The sequence below is a fragment of the Miscanthus floridulus genome, chromosome 8 (assembly GCF_019320115.1).
Source record: "Miscanthus floridulus cultivar M001 chromosome 8, ASM1932011v1, whole genome shotgun sequence".
NCBI classification, from domain to species: Eukaryota; Viridiplantae; Streptophyta; class Magnoliopsida; order Poales; family Poaceae; genus Miscanthus; species Miscanthus floridulus.
Genome location: NC_089587.1, coordinates 57,420,213 through 57,437,878, shown reverse-complemented (window position 1 = coordinate 57,437,878; position 17,666 = coordinate 57,420,213). Strand labels below are relative to the sequence as shown.

The 17,666-nt window shown below is 43.2% G+C and overlaps 1 protein-coding gene across 1 annotated transcript; it reads left to right on the top strand.

The window, feature by feature from the left end:
• The first annotated feature begins 16,280 nt into the window (after positions 1-16,280).
• LOC136476447 (brassinosteroid-responsive RING protein 1-like) lies at positions 16,281-17,409 on the top strand. The gene has a single exon (XM_066474276.1). It carries the CDS (start codon positions 16,422-16,424, stop codon positions 16,935-16,937), a length of 516 nt encoding a protein of 171 aa, XP_066330373.1. The 5' UTR covers positions 16,281-16,421; the 3' UTR covers positions 16,938-17,409.
• Positions 17,410-17,666: the final 257 nt, after the last annotated feature.

Below are 17,666 nucleotides of genomic sequence, written 5' to 3'. Positions count from 1 at the left end.
AATAATTAAGCCAACGGCTCTATTTCTTGGGGCTTCTATTTAAGCCCCATTGCTGACTCAAGCTCACCCTCTTACACATTTTCATTGACATAGCAACCCCTTGTGAGCTTAGCCAAAGCCCTCCCACTCATCTCCATCATTGATCGATCATCTTTGTGAGATTGGGAGAGAATCCAAGTGTATTGCTTGAGTGATTGCATCTAGAGGCACTTGGTATTCGTGTTGCGCTATGGATTTCACTTGTTACTCTTGGTGGTTGCCACCACCTAGATGGCTCGGTGCAACGGTGGAGGATCGGCACGAGTTGGTGATTGTTCATGGCCGTCTCCGGTGATTGTGAGGGGAGTTGTACCTTCCCCGGCGGAGTGCCGAAAGGTAACTTTAGTAAATTGCTCGTGTCATTGAGTTACCTCACTTGTGGGTCGGTTCTTGCGGTGCCCTATCGTGTGGACAAGGTTTGTAAAACACCTCTTAGCCGCCGAACCACCAAGTGTTGGTCGACACAATGGGGACTAGCGTGTTGGCAAGCACGTGAACCTCGGGAGAAAAATTAGTTGTCTCTTGTCATTTGCATTCTCCCGGTGATTGGCTTAATCTTCATCTTGTGATTGGTTCATCCCCTACACGGTGGTATAATCACCCCACTCACCTATTTACATTCATACAAACTAGTTGATACAAGCTCTTTAGTGTAATTAGAATTGAGAGCTTGCTTTATCATTTACATTCATCTAGTTGAGCTCTTTAGAGTAGCAAGATTGAAAGCTCTTAGTGAGTAGTTACATAGCAAGTTTGGGTGCCTTAGTAATCATTGCAACTAGAATTGTTGGATAGGTGGCTTGCAACCCTTGTAGAGCTAGAGCAAGTTTGCATTACGCTATTTGTCATACTAATCAAATTGCTCTAGTTGATTTGTAGATTTTTAAATAGGCTATTCACCCCCTCTAGTCATATTAGGACCTTTCAAGTGTTATTAGAGCCGTGGTCACCGTTTGATTGAAGGCTTAACAACCTCAGTGTCAAATTATGGCTCAAGTTGTGTTCAACCATGTGGGGACAAACCATCGTTCTTTGATGGCACATGCTATGATTATTGGAAGAGAAAGATGAGGATATATCTTGGTTCAATCAATGATCAAGTATGGGAAGTGACCGAAAATGACTATGCTATCATTGATCCCAATGATCCCACCAACCAAGATAAGATCAACAAGCAATGCAATACTATGCCTCTCAACACCATATACAATACCATTGATTTCAAGGTGTTTGAGCAAATCAAGGATTGTGAAAGAGCAAATGAAGTGTGGAAAAGATTGGAAGAAACTTATAAGGGCACACCGGCGGTAAAGAGTGCCAAGTTGTATATCCTCAAGGATAAATTGACAAACTTCAAGATGAAGGAAGATGAGAGCATTCTAGAGATGTTCCATCGTTTGCAAGTGATTGTCAACGACTTGAAGGCATTGGGAGAGAAGATCAAGGATGATGATGTCTCTCATCGATTCTTAATGTGCTTACCTTCAAGATTTGAGATGTTGAGATTGCTCATCATAAGAGGAGGATTGAAGGACATTACCCCCAACCAAGTACTAGGTGATGTCATGACACAAGAGACATACCATGTGGAAAGGGAGGGGGATAACAAGGAGGACAAGAAGGAAGAAGAGGATAAGAAGAAGAAGAGTGTAGCATTTAAGGCTAGCTCATCATCATCCAAGAACAAGGGCAAGTCAAAGAAAGAATCAAGTGATGATGATGATCTTAGTGACATTGATAATGAAGCCATGGCTCTATTTGTGCGCAAGATGGGCAAATTCATGAAGAGGAAGGGCTATGGTGCAAGAAAGAGAAGAGATCACACCAAGAGCAAAGAGTATGTGAGAAGATGCTACAATTGTAAGAGCCCTGATCATGTTGTAGCAAATTATCCCTACAATAGTGAGAATAATGAAGATGAGAAGAAAAAGCACAAGAAAGATAAAAATAAAAAGAAGGAGAAGAAGGAGAAGAGAATGACCTTCCAAAAGAAGAAGAAGGGTGGAGGCTATGTAGTCACTTGGGATAGTGATGGTTCCTCGGATGGTGATAGCTCTAGTGATGATGACAAGAAATCTATCAAGAGAGCACTAGCAAGTATCGCCATCAATAAGAAGCTCTCCATCTTCGACACTCCATCGACATGTCTCATGGTAAAGCCTACCAAGATAAATTATGTTGAGAGTGATGATGATGAATATGAAAGTGACTCTTGTAGGAATGATAATGATGATGATGAGGATGAGGAGTACGCCAAGGAGGAGCTCTTGGACATGTGTGAGCAAGTGCACGCTTGCAATGAGATGAAGAGAAAGGAGTGCAAAGAATTACGCAAGAAAGTAAAATTTCTTGAGCAATCCTTTGATGAGCTCAATGCTACTCATGAGAGGCTAATGGAAGCCCATGAGAAGCTTGGCAAAGCTCACTCTAAGCTTGAAAAGGCTCACTCCTCTCTTATTGAGCAAGTCAAAGTGGAGGAAGCCAAGAAGGAGCAAGTGATCATATCATGTGATGTGGGACTAACATGTGATCTTATTGATGAATCTATTTTTATTGCTCCCACTAACACTTCTTGTAGCACTACCACTTCCGCTTCACCCTTGAGTAATGGTCTCACTTGTGAAAACTCACTAAAAGTGGAAAATGAGACCCTCAAGAAGGAGGTGAATGAGCTCACTCGTGCCTTATGCAATGCCTATGGTGGAGATGCCCGCTTACTAAAGTGCTTAGGTAGCCAAAGGTTTTCTCTCAACAAAGAGGGATTAGGCTATACCCCTAAGAAAGGTAAGGCAGCCTTTGTCACTCCCAAAGTTAGCTTTGTGAAGATCAATGGTCAGTTTTGCAATAGATGTAAGTAAGTTGGGCATATAGAGCAATATTGCAAGATTAACAAGAACAAGCTACCTAATGTATCCTTAATTAAATTTAATTCTTGTTACATGCTTTTTAAGGGTGCCAATGGTGTGAAGGCTAAGTTCATTGGTACACCAATTGTGGGTCCAAAGAAGAAGGCCATTTAGGTACCAAAGACCTTGATAACTAACTTTCAAGGACCCAAGTAAATTTGGGTACCTAAAAAGAATTGATCCTCTTTTGTAGGTAAATTATAAAGCCGGAGGAAGACATTGAGTGCTTGATAGTGGGTGCACATAACACATGATCGATGATCCAAGAATGTTCAATTCAATCAATGAAAACAAGAGCAATGAGTTTGATAGTATCACATTTGGTGACAATAGCAAAGGCAAGGTCAAAGGGCTTGGTAAGATTACAATATCTAATGATATGAGCATATTCAATGTGTTGCTAGTAGAGAGCTTGAACTTCAATTTGCTATCCATGGCTCAATTGTGTAATCTTGGATTCAAATACATATTTAGGGTAGATGATGTAGAGATCATAAGTATAGATGGCTCTAATTTGATCTTCAAAGGCTTTAGATATGAGAATCTATACTTGGTTGATTTCAATGCTAGTGAAGCTAGATTTCTACATGTTTGTTCACTAAGTCTAGTATGGATTGGTTATGGTATAGAAGGTTTGGTCATGTTGGAATAAAATAATTGAATAGATTGGTTAAGCATGACTTGGTTAGAGGCTTGAAAGATGTTGTGTTTGAAAAGGATAAGCTTTGTAGCTCTTGTCAATCCGAAAAACAAGTTGGAAACACCCATCCTAAGAAAAGCATGATGAGCACTAGTAAAGCATATGAGTTATTGCATATAGACTTGTTTGGGCCAACATAATACACTAGCATTGGTGGAAATAAATATGGATTTGTGATTATGGATGATTTTACTAGATACACATGGGTATTCTTTCTTGTTGACAAGAGTGATGTGTTTGCAACATTCAAATCATTTGTCAAGGGCATTCACAATGAGTTTGAAACAACCATCAAGAAAGTTAGAAGTGACAATGGTAGTGAATTCAAGAACACTAGAATTGATGAGTTGTGTGATGAATTTGGAATTAGACATCAATTCTCGACCTAGTACACTCCTCAATCAAATGGCTTAGTTGAAAGGAAAAATAGAACTTTGATTGACATGATAAGATCAATGTTGATGAGTATAATATGAGTCATTCATTTTAGGCCGAAGCAATCAACATGGCTTGCTATTACAGCAATCGACTCTATTGTCACCCCATGATGGGGAAGATACCTTATGAGCTATTAAATGGGAGAAAGCCTAACATAGCATACTTTCGGGTCTTTGGTTGTAAATGCTACATATTGAAGAAATACACTAGATTGAGCAAGTTTGAAAAGAAATATGATGAAGGTTTCTTGCTTGGTTACTCCACTACTAGCAAGGCTTATAGAGTTTGGAATTTGGCTAGTGGTACTCTTGAGGAGGTTAATGATGTGGAGTTTGATGAAACAAATGGTTCCTAAGAGGAAGATGAGAATCTAGATGATGTAAAAGGCACTCAATTAATCAAGGCAATGAGAAATATGGACATTGGTGAGTTAAGGCCTAGAGTGGTGATTGATATTGAAGATGACAAGAATCAAGTGCTCTCTAACTCAAATATGCAAGCTAGTGGTTCTCATAATCAAATCCAAGCAAGCACTAGTGATGGCAATGTGCAAGATCAACAAATAGCTAGTTCACCATCTCAACCAAGTGATCTATCAAATGCAAGCAATCAAGTGCATGTGTTTCAACCAACCAATATTGCAAGAGATCATCCATTGGACACTATCATTAGTGATATTTCAAGATGTGTGCAAACTAGATCAAGATTGGCTTCATTTTGTGAGTATTTCTCATTTGTGTCATCCATTAAATCTAAGAAGATAGATGAAGCTTTGAAGGATGTTGATTGGGTGAATGCTATGCATAAAGAGCTAAACAACTTCATAAGAAACCAAGTATGGAAGTTAGTTGAGAGACCTAAAGATCATAATGCGATAGGAATCAAGTGGGTCTTTTGGAATAAGCAAGATCAAGATAGGATAGTAATAAGGAATAAAGCAAGATTAGTGGCTCAAGGTTACACTCAAGTTGAAGGTCTTGACTTTGGAGAAACATATGCCCCGGTTGCAAGATTGGAAGCAATTAGGATCTTGTTAGCCTATGCTTGTGCCCACAACATCAAGTTGTACCAAATGGATGTGAAGAGTGCATTTCTCAATGGGTACATCAATGAGCTTGTGTATGTTGAGTAACCTTCCGGTTTTGAAGATGAGAAGAAACCCAACTATGTTTACAAGTTGAGAAAGGCTTTATATGGATTGAAACAAGCACCTAAAGCATGGTATGAGAGATTGAGGGATTTCCTACTCTCTAAGGGATTCAAGACGGGAAAGGTTGACACCACTCTCTTCACCAAAAAGCTTGGAAATGACTTGTTTGTAATGCAAATCTATGTTGATGATATCATTTTTGGGTCAACAAATCAAGAATTTTGTGAGGAGTTTGGTAAAATGATGGCTAATGAGTTTGAAATATCCATGATTGGAGAGCTTAGCTACTTTCTTGGTCTTCAAATCAAGCAAATGAAGTATGGCACATTTATGAGTCAAGGCAAGTATATCAAGGACATGCTCAAGAAGTTTGGAATGGATGATGCTAAAGCTATTAGCACACCAATGGGGACAAGTGGAAGCTTGGATAGTGATGCTAGTGGCAACATGGTGGATCAAAAGATGTATCGGTCCATGATTGGAAGTCTACTCTATGTGACCGCATCAAGGCCGGATGTGATGTTTAGTGTATGCATGTGTGCTAGATTTCAAGCCTCACTAAGAGAAAGTCATTTGAAGGCAACAAAGAGAATATTGAGGTACTTGAAGCATACACAAAATATTGGATTGTGGTATCCCAAAGGAGCAAGATTTGAGTTGATTGGATATTCGGACTCTGATTATGCGGGATGCAAAGTTGAGAGAAAGAGCACATCGGGCACATGTCAACTATTGGGAAGATCACTTGTGTCTTGGTCATCAAAGAAGCAAAATAGTGTAGTACTTTCAACCACCGAAGCGGAGTATATTTTGGCCGGTAGTTATTGTGCTCAATTACTTTGGATGAAGGCTACTTTGAGTGACTTTGGAATTAGATTCAAGCAAGTGCCATTGCTATGTGACAATGAGAGTGCCATAAAGCTCACCAACAACCCGATTCAACACTCAAGAACAAAGCATATTGATGTCCGCCATCATTTTATAAGAGATCACCAATAAAAAGGGGACATTTGCATTGAGAGTGTGGGCACCGAAGATCAACTTGCCGATATCTTCACCAAGCCACTTGATGAGAAGAGGTTTTGTAAGCTAAGAAATGAATTGAACATACTTGACTTCTCCAATATGTGTTGATGCACCCCTCTAACTTATATGATATACCTCTCCTTTGAGCAATCCAAGGTAAAAGTTGATTGATATGGCATACATCCTTGCTAAGGACATGATTAGTGCATCTAGACATATTTCACACTTGAATAGGCTCATTCATGAAAATCAAATGAATTTGATGCTTGTATGGTACCACTATTGCTTGTATGTTTGAAATGATCTAGTGGTAGCATATGACATGTTTGTGGGCTTGTAAACCTAGTGTTTGATCTATAAAATGAGCTATAAGTGTTTAACTCAATATGGTACAAGATAACCCTTATTTAGAGGTGTGAAGAAGCTTGTCCTTGGATCAAACCGAGTTAAACATCTTTTGTAAGTAAACTAGATTGAACCAAATTGAAAATTGATCCTCATTTCACATGGTTTCATCCCAAATCTATCTATAATTTGAACCTATCTCTCTTCAAGCCTTTGTGGTCATTGATGACAAAGGGGGAGAGAAACAAAGATAAGATATGAGTGATAGGGGAGTATTTGACATAGGGGGAGAGATGGGGAGAGATATGATAAAAGAAAGGGATCAATTAAAATTTTGAGCACACAAGTAGGGGAAGCAAGCTCATAAACTTGTATGGTGCATTTGAATGTACATTTCATGTGTTTGCTTGCATGGCACAAGTTCTAAATTTCAATATCCATGCTTGTATGGTATATGCTAATTGTAAATTTGCATGATGAAATGAAAATCTAGTATGCATAGGACATCTAATGATTTCATTCCCATGTATTTACAAGTGGTATCTAGCTATCAAATGGTATCTAGCTAAAGTAACTAGCCTTATTTTCATCATATGGAAACTAGACCCTTACTTGTAATATTGATCTTATGGGGTATTCTAGTTTTTATGTATGTATAGTTACTAAAGGTGCTAAGGATGGTATAATGGTGCACTTCGATTGGTATCACACTTCAAAGGTCCATCTCTTATACCTTAGTATCATTTGGTAGAAATTGTCTCCTATATTTCCTATTTAAGCATATGTGCAAAGCTATAATCCAAACTCTTAGCACATACGTAGGGGGAGAAATTGCTACCATATAGAGTTCATGAAACTTGTCCATATCCTTTACGCATGGTAAATATGCTTGAGCAAGCAACATGAATTCAATTGAATCTTATTTCATATCTTTGTGTAAGGGTTGTCATCAATTACCAAAAAGGAGAAGATTGAAAGCTCTAGTTTGGTTTTGGTTAATTGATGAAACCCTAAGTGCTAACCTAGTTTTTCAAAGTGGTCATGAGATATGTAGCACTATTCCAAGTGTCGAAGCAATGACGAAGATCATGACAATGGTGATGGCATTGTTATGATCAAAGGCTTGAACTTGAAAAAGAAGAAAGAGAAAAACAAAAGGCTCAAGGCAAAGGTATAAAATGTAGGAGCCATTTTGTTTTAGTGATCAAGACACTTAGTGAATATGATTACATTTAGGATAGATAGCCATACTATTAAGAGGAGTGAAACTCGTATCAAAATGCGGTTATCAAAATACCACTAAATGCTCTAATTCATTGCATATGCATTTAGGATCTAGTGGAGTACTAACACCCTTGAAAATGTTTGTGAAAATATGCTAACACATATGCACAAGGTGATACACTTGGTGGTTGGCACATTTAAGCAAGGGTGAAGAAGATAGAGTCGAAAAGGAGTCAGTCGTGCTCGTTATAGAGTGACCGGACGCGTCTAGTATGGTGACCGGACACGTCCGGTATTTGGCGACGAACTCAGCGACCGGACGTGACCGGTCGCCACACCGGACCTGTCCGATGTGAATCAGCAAACGCAGTGTTCAGCATAACAGTTAATTAGACGCTGGCAGCGTCCGGTCCGGTATGACCGGACGCGTCCGGTCATCCGTGGGTTCTTACTGTACTCGACCGAACGCTGAGGCTCAGCATCTGGTCAGTTTCTAATAGACGTGTCCGGTCGGCCCTAGGGGCTTACTGGACTTGACCGGACTCGGTGGCTCAGCGTCTGGTCATTTGTGTTTGTGCGTCCGGTATGAGCGTCCGGTCATCGGTAGAATGGGCAGCAATGGCTATGCTGGTTTGAACAGGACACGTGGCAGTCTAGGAGCTACCGGACACGTCCGGTAGGCTAACTGAACGCGTCTGGTATTCACGATCGGAGCGTCTGGTGCTACGTCCGGTGCATTCTGACCGAAGCGTCCGGTCGATGCGCAGTCAACCAAATAATTGAGCCAACGGCTCTATTTCATGGGGGCTTCTATTTAAGACCCATGGCTGGCTCAAGCTCACCCTCTTGCACATTTTCATTGACATAGCAACCTTGTGAGCTTAGCCAAAGCCCTCCCACTCATCTCCATCATTGATCGATCATCTTTGTGAGATTAGGAGAGAATCCAAGTGCATTGCTTGAGTGATTGCATCTAGAGGCACTTGGTATTCATATTGCGCTATGGATTTCGCTTGTTACTCTTGGTGGTTGCCACCACCTAGATGGCTCGATGCAGCGGTGGAGGATCAGCACGAGTTGATGATTGTTCATGGCCGTCTCCGGTGATTATGAGGGGAGTTGTACCTTCCCGGTGGAGTGCCAAAAGGTAACTCTAGTAAATTGCTTGTGTCATTGAGTTACCTCACTTGTGGGTAGGTTCTTGCGGTGTCCAATCATATGGACGAGGTTAGTGAAACACCTCTTAGCCGCTGAACCACCAAGTGTTGGTCGACACAACGGGGACTAGCATGTTGGCAAGCACGTGAACCTCGAGAGAAAAATTGGTTGTCTCTTGTCATTTGCATTCTCCTGGTGATTGGCTTAATCTTCTCTTGTGATTGGTTCATTCCTCTACACGGTGGTATAACCATTCTACTCACTCGTTTATATTTTTGCAAACTAGTTGTAGCAAGCTCTTTAGTGTAATTAGATTTGAGAGCTTGCTTTGCTATTTAAGTTTGCTTAGTAGAGCTCTTTAGAGTAGAAAGATTGAGAGCTCTTAGTGAGTAGTATCGTAGCAAGTTGTGTGTATAGCTATCATTGCAACTAGAATTGTTGGATAGGTGGCTTACAACCCTTATAGAGCTAGAGCAAGTTTGCATTTCAGTATTTGTCTTACTAATCAAATTGCTCTAGTTGATTTATAGAATTTTAAATAGGCTATTCACCCCCCCCTCTAGCCATACTAGGACCTTTCACCAACTCGTATGCATCTAAGCAAAGTAGGTTGTGCTCACATCATGGAACCTCCTCAGGTGATTGTAAATCTGCTAGGTGCTCACATTGACCCTAGCAAACTCAGAGACCATGAGTGCAACCTGCCTAACATGTACCTCCTTGAACCCTTTCTCAGTTTTGACCCCCCGCCCCACCAAATCATGGAACCTCCTAAGCTTGAACCCAGACTGGACAGGACTCCAGTGCATAGGGCCATTAGGCTGAGGGGCTGGTTGGTTGCCATCATTAGCAGCAACTACCTCATCCTGTTCCACCACATTGTCCTCCCCACCAATGTTAATAACCTGGTTAGGCATATTGTCCATTTCTTATCCACAAGCACAATAACATTGAACAACCAGTACGTAAGGAAAACAAATTGCATGATATAAAATACAAGTTCAACAGATCAAATAGGCAGAAAAGGAATAGGTACTACATCATTGCAAAGTGCCATAGGTCTCAGTTAAAATACAAGTTTCTCCAATACTACTAAACAGTACACACACCATGCCACTACACCCTAGAATTCCCCCTATTTTTCCACATCTATGCAGCCCATGCCTCCCTCTGTTGTGCCCAGGTACCATTGTCAGGGACACGATCTAGTTATGAGGCATTGTCATTGATGTTAGGAGTCCATGTGGATTAAGCAGGCACATGCTCGTCCCGCCCATGCCTGAGGATCCAATTGTGAAGAATACAACAACAAGCTTAACTTGGGTCTTATATGGGTGAAAAGGTTTGTTGTCCAATATCCTGAATCTATTCTTTAGAGCCCCAAAAGCCCTCAACTGTTACTCTAAGAGACGAATGCCTTATATTAAAAAGCTCTCTTTGATTTTGAGGTCGGTTTGAACCAAACTCCCTCAAATGGTACCTTGTGGCACGAAATGGTGGCAAGAAATCAGGCCTCACTGCATAGCCAGCATCGACAAGATAGAATTTGCCTAAAAATTAGCAGATAGGAATATGTTTTAGTAGTTTCATTTAGGATTAAGCAAAGTGTCAAAGGTTTTTTGTGGTTTAGATGATACCTGGTGGCACTCTAAGGCTATAAGCTCTTTCAAGAGCACTAGACAAGATAAGAGCATCATGTGCAGATCCCTCACAACCAGCAAGCACATAGGTGAATCTGAGGTCAAAGTCCACGGTTGCCAACACATTTTGTGTGATGGTGTGCTTCCTGCCTCTAAAGGCAGCTTGCATCTTCACAGGCACTCTATCTAATACATGAGTACCATCAATTGCTCCTATGCAGTCCTAATTCAATAAAACATAAGTGCAAGTGAACATTGACACTAAACTGATAATGCATGAGACCTATGTATGACAAGTTATGGATACCAACCTTGAAATAGGGGTACCATGTTCTGCTTCCAAGGATTATAGGATGAACATTGGTAGCAGGAGGGACAATCAATTCATTCCTTAGCTCTCCTACCGCATATAGCATCTTCTGGAAGAAGCTACTAATTGTCTTTGCGGACCTCCTAAAGGTGAGGTCAACCACCCTAAACCTCTCATTGTGAGTTTGTGACCAACAACATGCAAGAACATAGCTACTTGTTCTTCAACAGATGCATGTATGCTGTCAGTGACAAGTTCTCTACTACGGAAAAGGTCACAAAGTTGGAAAAAGGGGCCCTCTTCATTCTAAGAAGGTTGACACAGTGCACATCATCAGATTCATAGATGTATCTAAGGTTGTTCATCCTCTATTTGTCCCTCTCAGCCAAGGGACCATAGGTGACTGAGCGCGAATCTTCAACTCTCCTCTTAAACCACATAAAAAACCAAGCAGCCACTGCAACAACCACAGCAGCAGCAACCCTTCACCTAGCTTCAAATGCCATGTCTACCAACAGGATGGAGGGCAACATTAGAAAGGGAGCATGCAACATAGGTGTGTACTGCTTAGCAAGCAAAAAATCAGACAAAATAAACTATGAAAGACGCGGCTGCCACACCAAAGGGTGCTCCTCCAGCGTATACTGTTACACAATCAACATCACTGACCTCTAGGCACTTTGCTCAGTGTGTACAATAAAATAGGCATAAGCATATACAAGATCTACACAAAACATGAGGTATAAACCAAATACGAAGCATCATGTACAGATCTGAGCTAGGAACATGTAAATCAGGTATAGCATCGTATAGATCTGAGGATGTCAAACCAAGAACCCTGATTTCTTAGCATTTCAAGCAAAATCCACCAACAAATCAACAAAATCGACACTGAAGAAAAGAGGAGGGGAAGAGCACAGGTGACATATATACCGTCCAAGCACCGGAGGACCGAGAGAAATCCGCCGACGAGGGTCGCCTCGGTAGGGCTACCGAGGTCGAGGGGGAGCAAGATGGGAGTTCGCACCGGAGCTATGGCGGAAGGAGAGGCGAAGAGTGAGGGCGGTAACCCTAGCCGAGACCCGCGCGCACGCTTTTATGGCCCGGACGGCCTTATCTCCCGCGCTCGGCGCGAAGGTTCCCGCCAAGCACCGAGTGAGCCTGCACCAAGAGGGAAGTGGGGATCGAGAAGACGGCGTCGTCCGGGATGGAGGAGCGAATCTGCACGGGAGGAAGCAGAAGAAAGATGCGAGTAGGGCAACCAAACACAGACGAATGCATCAAAGGATGCGGAATGGGCTAAATGATGGTCGGGCAACCAATCACGCCCTTACTAGTATTCAGTCATGTACTCTCTCGGTCCTGAATAAATTAGTTTCTATAGACGTCTTAAGTTATTTTTTTCATGTTAAATTAAACTTATAGAAAAATTATAGATGTTTGTGACCCTAAATGAATCCACTATAAAATTTAAAAAAAATTATATATAGTTTAGTTTCATAAATTTTGATACTCTTTTTTATGAATTTTGATCAAACTTAAAAGTGTTTGACTTAAGGTAACAGTAGGAATTGATTTACAGAGAGTGTGTGTGTGTGTGTGTGTGTGTGTGTATATATATATATATATATATATATATATATATATATATTAAAGTATGCATGTGTTAATATAATGTACTGCGCATGCTTCAACATACTACTGTATAATAGTCAGCTGAGTTGCCTGGCTCGTTACTCTTTCTTTTATATTAAACGCACCTTAATTTCCCCGATCTGTCTATTCGCGCGCGTTGAGTCTAAATTATCTGGGTGCAGTCCCTGCTCGTCGATGACATCATCGGTGAATGGAGACGCTGCTCTCCAACAGGCGCTGAACCGCCGGCCGCTGAACCCGTTGTCGCACCAAAGTGTGAACACATGACTTGTGACCTTCCATTTCCATGCGTGGTTCCATCACTGTCTCTGCGAGTTGTATATATGGTGCACGCTCATCTTTTTAATGAAAAAAAAAAACATGTTGGTCCGTGTTTTTAGCCCTCCAGCAGATCCGAGGATAGCACACTACTAGATACAAATTTATACTAGTTCGGTACGGGAATAGAGCTCCGTTGCTATGCACATGCACCATGCGCCGGTCCGGGGTGCTGCTATTTGTGGGTGAATGGCTAATGGATGGGACCTAATTTCCCATCGGGTTATCCTACACCGGCCTCCTTATATATTCTAAAGGTAGGGTTTACAATACAAAAGCCCAATCGGCTAGGCATTATCGGGTACCCGAAGTTTGTAATGCGCCTACTGAGGGACACATGCTCACTTATATGGGCACTAACACACACCACCTATCTTCCCTTCGTGAATGAACAAAGTCTCGTGAGGCACCTGGGATATCAATCAGGGTTCTAGCCCGGGTGAGTGGACTGAGCACTTCATCTCCCTACCATCGAGTTGACAACTCGTTCTCCGGACGAGGGCAAATAATCATTAGCAAAGTTTACTTACTACATAACCATTCATTCAAAGCGAAAATGTCTAAAGCTATGACATCTAAACATCTGCTTACCTAGTAGGATGATCTCTCTTGTGTCAACCACACTGCAACGATGTCTAGAACCACGTCTACGAGCATCTCCAAGAGTCTTTCTTAGACTTACTCTCTAAATCATCATTCAGAGAGTCATTTGAATAAAAATCGTTCTCCGTATCTTTCCACCCTCCAACGACTTCTCTATATCTTATGCACACTCTAGAGAGCCCGGCCGCTCAGATAGAGGATGAATATGTTTGGAGATATAATTTTAAAAGTTGTTGATTGGAGGATCCCCCCCCCCCCACCACCACCACCAACCAAAATCTCCATTTCTATCGATCAGAAATGATATAAAGAGACTTTGGAGTTGCTCAAATATGTCCCTCGAAAGTTTCTGTGAAAGAAGTACACAAATTGTTCTTTTTTTCTACTTTTAGACATACTCCCTCAATTCTAAATGATAAGGTGTTTTGTCTTTTCTAGCGCGGTTAATAATAATGGTATACATAATTTTATTGAGAAGAAACAACAGTGGTCCGACAATTTTGAACTAGTGGCAATCAAAGAGTCTAGCATCTAGTAGTAATAATTCTGAAACGGACAAAACATTGCCACTTTGGAGACTCAAATGGTACTACCACATCTCGTCTCTTTTTTCTCCTCCTCCCCCACTATGCCACCAGGCCACCACCACGGGCACGCAGCACGCCCCCGCGTCTCGTACGTGCACATGCCTTGGTTTCTTTCCTGATGTGAGCATGCATGAGCGTGAGGCCGTGGCGGCCCTACCGCACACATGCCCTGCCCTGCCCGCCCATCTCATCACCCAACACCGTGCATGCGCCCATCACCCATGTCCATCGCCTGCCATACATGCACGCACCTCAGCAGCCGTCCTTCGCTCCTGCTCCTCCCCACCCTTCCAAACCAAACCCAACACCGTGCAGTGCGTGCCGAAAGGACAAGATTCTCTTACTATGCATCATCATCGAACGGAGGAGCACGGACGGCGACGACGCCGCCGCCGGCGGCGAGCTGCCCCCGTCGTCGGTGGGCCGCAACGCAACGCAACGCGACGCGAGCAGCTAGCCGCCTGCTAACCAACCAAGCGAGCACACATGGGCGACGGTGGGTGGAGGACGCAGGGCAGGCAGGCAGGCAGTGCCAAACTGCCAACCAGACCGGCGCTCACCACCAGCTAATTAATAAAGGGGGAGTCCGTCCGTCCGTCACGCACCTGGTTTCGGGATGTAAAGTCATGGAGCGTCACATGTTATATGAGATGTTACGTGGGATGTTTAGATACTAATAAAAAAAATAAATTACAGAATTCATCAGTAAATCATGAGACGAATTTATTAAGCCTAATTAATTTATCATTAGCATATGTGTTACTATAATACTTTAATGTCAAATCATGGCCTAATTAGGTTTAAAAGATTCGTCTCATAAATTAGTCGTAATTTATGTAATTAGTTATTTTTTAGTCTATATTTAATACTCTGTGAATATGTCAAACATTCGATGTAATGTGATGTAAAATTTTAGGGTGAAAACTAAACAAGGGCCTAGCGTGTGTTGGCAGCAGCAGTCAAGCCGAGAATCCCACGACAACACATGTGTGCGTGTACGTGCAACCCATATAAACAGCGCGCAAATGCTACGCGTACCAGACAAGATTCCTCCGGAAACAAAAACACACTGTAAGACATGGCCTTGTATAGTTGTATGTACCCAGCGTTCCCACCTGGAGAAATATATCTTCTCCCTTGCAGCCTTGCTCTTAAATCTTAGTGATACGAGCAGAAAAAAGATCACAAGTGATCGAATTAGTGTGAACTAATCCAACTATCTCGTACCATAGATCTCTTGAGCCTAAGAGTTAAACGAAAATAATCGATTTTGACTTTCAGGTCAGGATAATGATGATGGCGGCGACGAGGACGACGATGAAGTTTGATATATAGCAGGCTCATGCTCACCTTATAGTGTCAACTATGCTGGAGGCATATGTGCTATTACAGGCGTCGTGTATCATTGAAATTTGTCGTCCTAGTAATAAATGGTTGCTGTCACGGCCAGACAAAGCCTATAAATTTCATTTCGTCCCTTCTGTGCATTGCCGTCGTCTCGCTATCTCAAGAGTCAACAAAACATGACAGTTTTACGAGTGGAGATGATAAACGGATCGATGGCCCATGGCTCCGCTTTCAAGCACCAAGTAAGCATGAGACACATGTTGTCACATAGCAGTATATATCGATGATTGGAGTTGCTTAGTTACGTTAGGGTGCGACGCTTGCTGTCACGGCGAGACAAAAAGCCGGTGAGTTTTTTTCTCAACCGTGCACATCGCTGGTCCGCTATCGCTTGCTGGGTGACTCCGTGCGCATGTGACACGCCTTGTTTGTGCGCATAGCATTGCTCTTAGACGGTCTCCAATAAGAAATCCATATGAGCATCTAAACCCAAAATGGATAGCAAGAGACCTAAAATCAGTCTCTAACAGAGTACCTGTACGGAAGATCTATTTTGGATTGTCTGAGAGGCACAATTCAAATATGGGCATCCTCTCTCCTAGAAACCATTTATAGAAAGGATTCTCTTTTGGGTCTTGTTGTTGGAGAAGATACCGAATAGGTATCGAACCTTTTGAGTGTAGCGCTATCAAAGAACGAATGAGTCTTTTTTATTTTGGTGTTGTTGTTGGAGATAGTGTAGGGCCTTTCCCTCCTAACCCCAAAACAAACCCTTGTTTCTGCCCTTGTCTCTTATATATAGACCCCACACCACCCTCCCTCTTCTTCCTCCTCCCCCCATTATCTCTCTCTAGCTCATTCTACCATTTCTCTCTCTTCTAGTAGTCTAGAAAAAAGAAAGAAGAAGAAAAGAAAGGAAGCAGCTAGGCAGAGGCAGCTGCACGCACGGCCGCACGCACGTCGCCCGCCCGGCCATGGGGTTCCCGTCGGTGTGCTACTGCGTGATCCTGCCGCAGCCGCTGATCCTGGTGCTGCAGCTGCTGGACTTCCTCCGGCACGCCGTGCTGCTCTGCCTGTCCTCGCTGGGCCTCGCGGCGCCGCCGGCCGCCGACGACCACCCGGCCTACGCGGCCCCGCAGCCGGCGGATCTCTGGGCGCTGCAGCCGTCGTCGTCGTCGTCCCTGCTGCTGCAGGCGGCGCCGCCCACGCCTGCCGCCATCAAGGCCCGCCTCCCCGCCGTCCGGTACGCCGACCTCGTCAGGTCCCGCCGCACCGCGTCCCCGGCCGTCTGCGCGGTGTGCCTGGGCGCGCTCGAGGCGCGGCACCGCGTCCGCGAGCTCGGCAACTGCGCGCACGCCTTCCACAAGGCCTGCATCGACAAGTGGGTCGACAAGGGCCAGGCCACCTGCCCGCTCTGCCGCGCCCTCCTCCTCCCCGACCCCAGCAGCGCCGGCGACGGCGAGCTCGCCTCCTCCCCCTTCTCCTTCTGAACCCGCGCCCGCTCAAACCAACCAAGCAAGTGAAGGCACACGGCCGGGCCGGCGGCCGATTGGGAGGCAGAGCAAGGTCAGTAACTAGCTACCTACCTACAGTACCTGCTAGCTGATGAGATGAGCCCCGTCGTACGGCCGGCCCGGTCCAGTGGTCCATCCATCCAAGCTATTAATTTGTTTCTTGGAAGCAATGAAACGGAGGAGGAGGAGAGAGCGGAGGGAGCCAGGGAGGTGTCAGTGAGCGCGAGGTGGTGCAGTATAATTGGTAGGTGAGGCACTAATTATGAGGAGGACAGGGATGGCTACCTGCATTGGATCTGGTGAATGAACGTCCACCCATCCAGGCCTCGTTTAGATCGTGAAAAGATTTCAACCCGATGAATAGTAGCACTTTCGTCTTATTTGATAAATATTGTCCAATTGTGGACCAACTAAGCTCAAAAGATTCATCTCGTGATTTCCAACTAAACTGTGCAATTAGTTATTTTTTTTACCTACATTTAATGCTCCATACAAACGGCTAAAAATTGATGTGATGGAGAGAGAGTGAAAAAACTTGGAATTTTGAGTGTATCTAAACAAGGCCCCACTCCACTCCACCCTTTTTCTCCTGCAACTCCAATTCGCTCTCTCGGTCTCTCTCTGTCACTCCCTTTTGTTTATTATTATTAGTTTATTTTTCCTTTTTCTTTTATTTTCCCATGGTTCCTCTTATATTATTATTAA

What these genes read in the sequence shown, in the direction of transcription:
- LOC136476447 (XM_066474276.1), top strand. Translation starts at nt 16,422, where the DNA reads ATGGGGTTCCCGTCGGTGTGCTACTGCGTGATCCTGCCGCAGCCGCTG.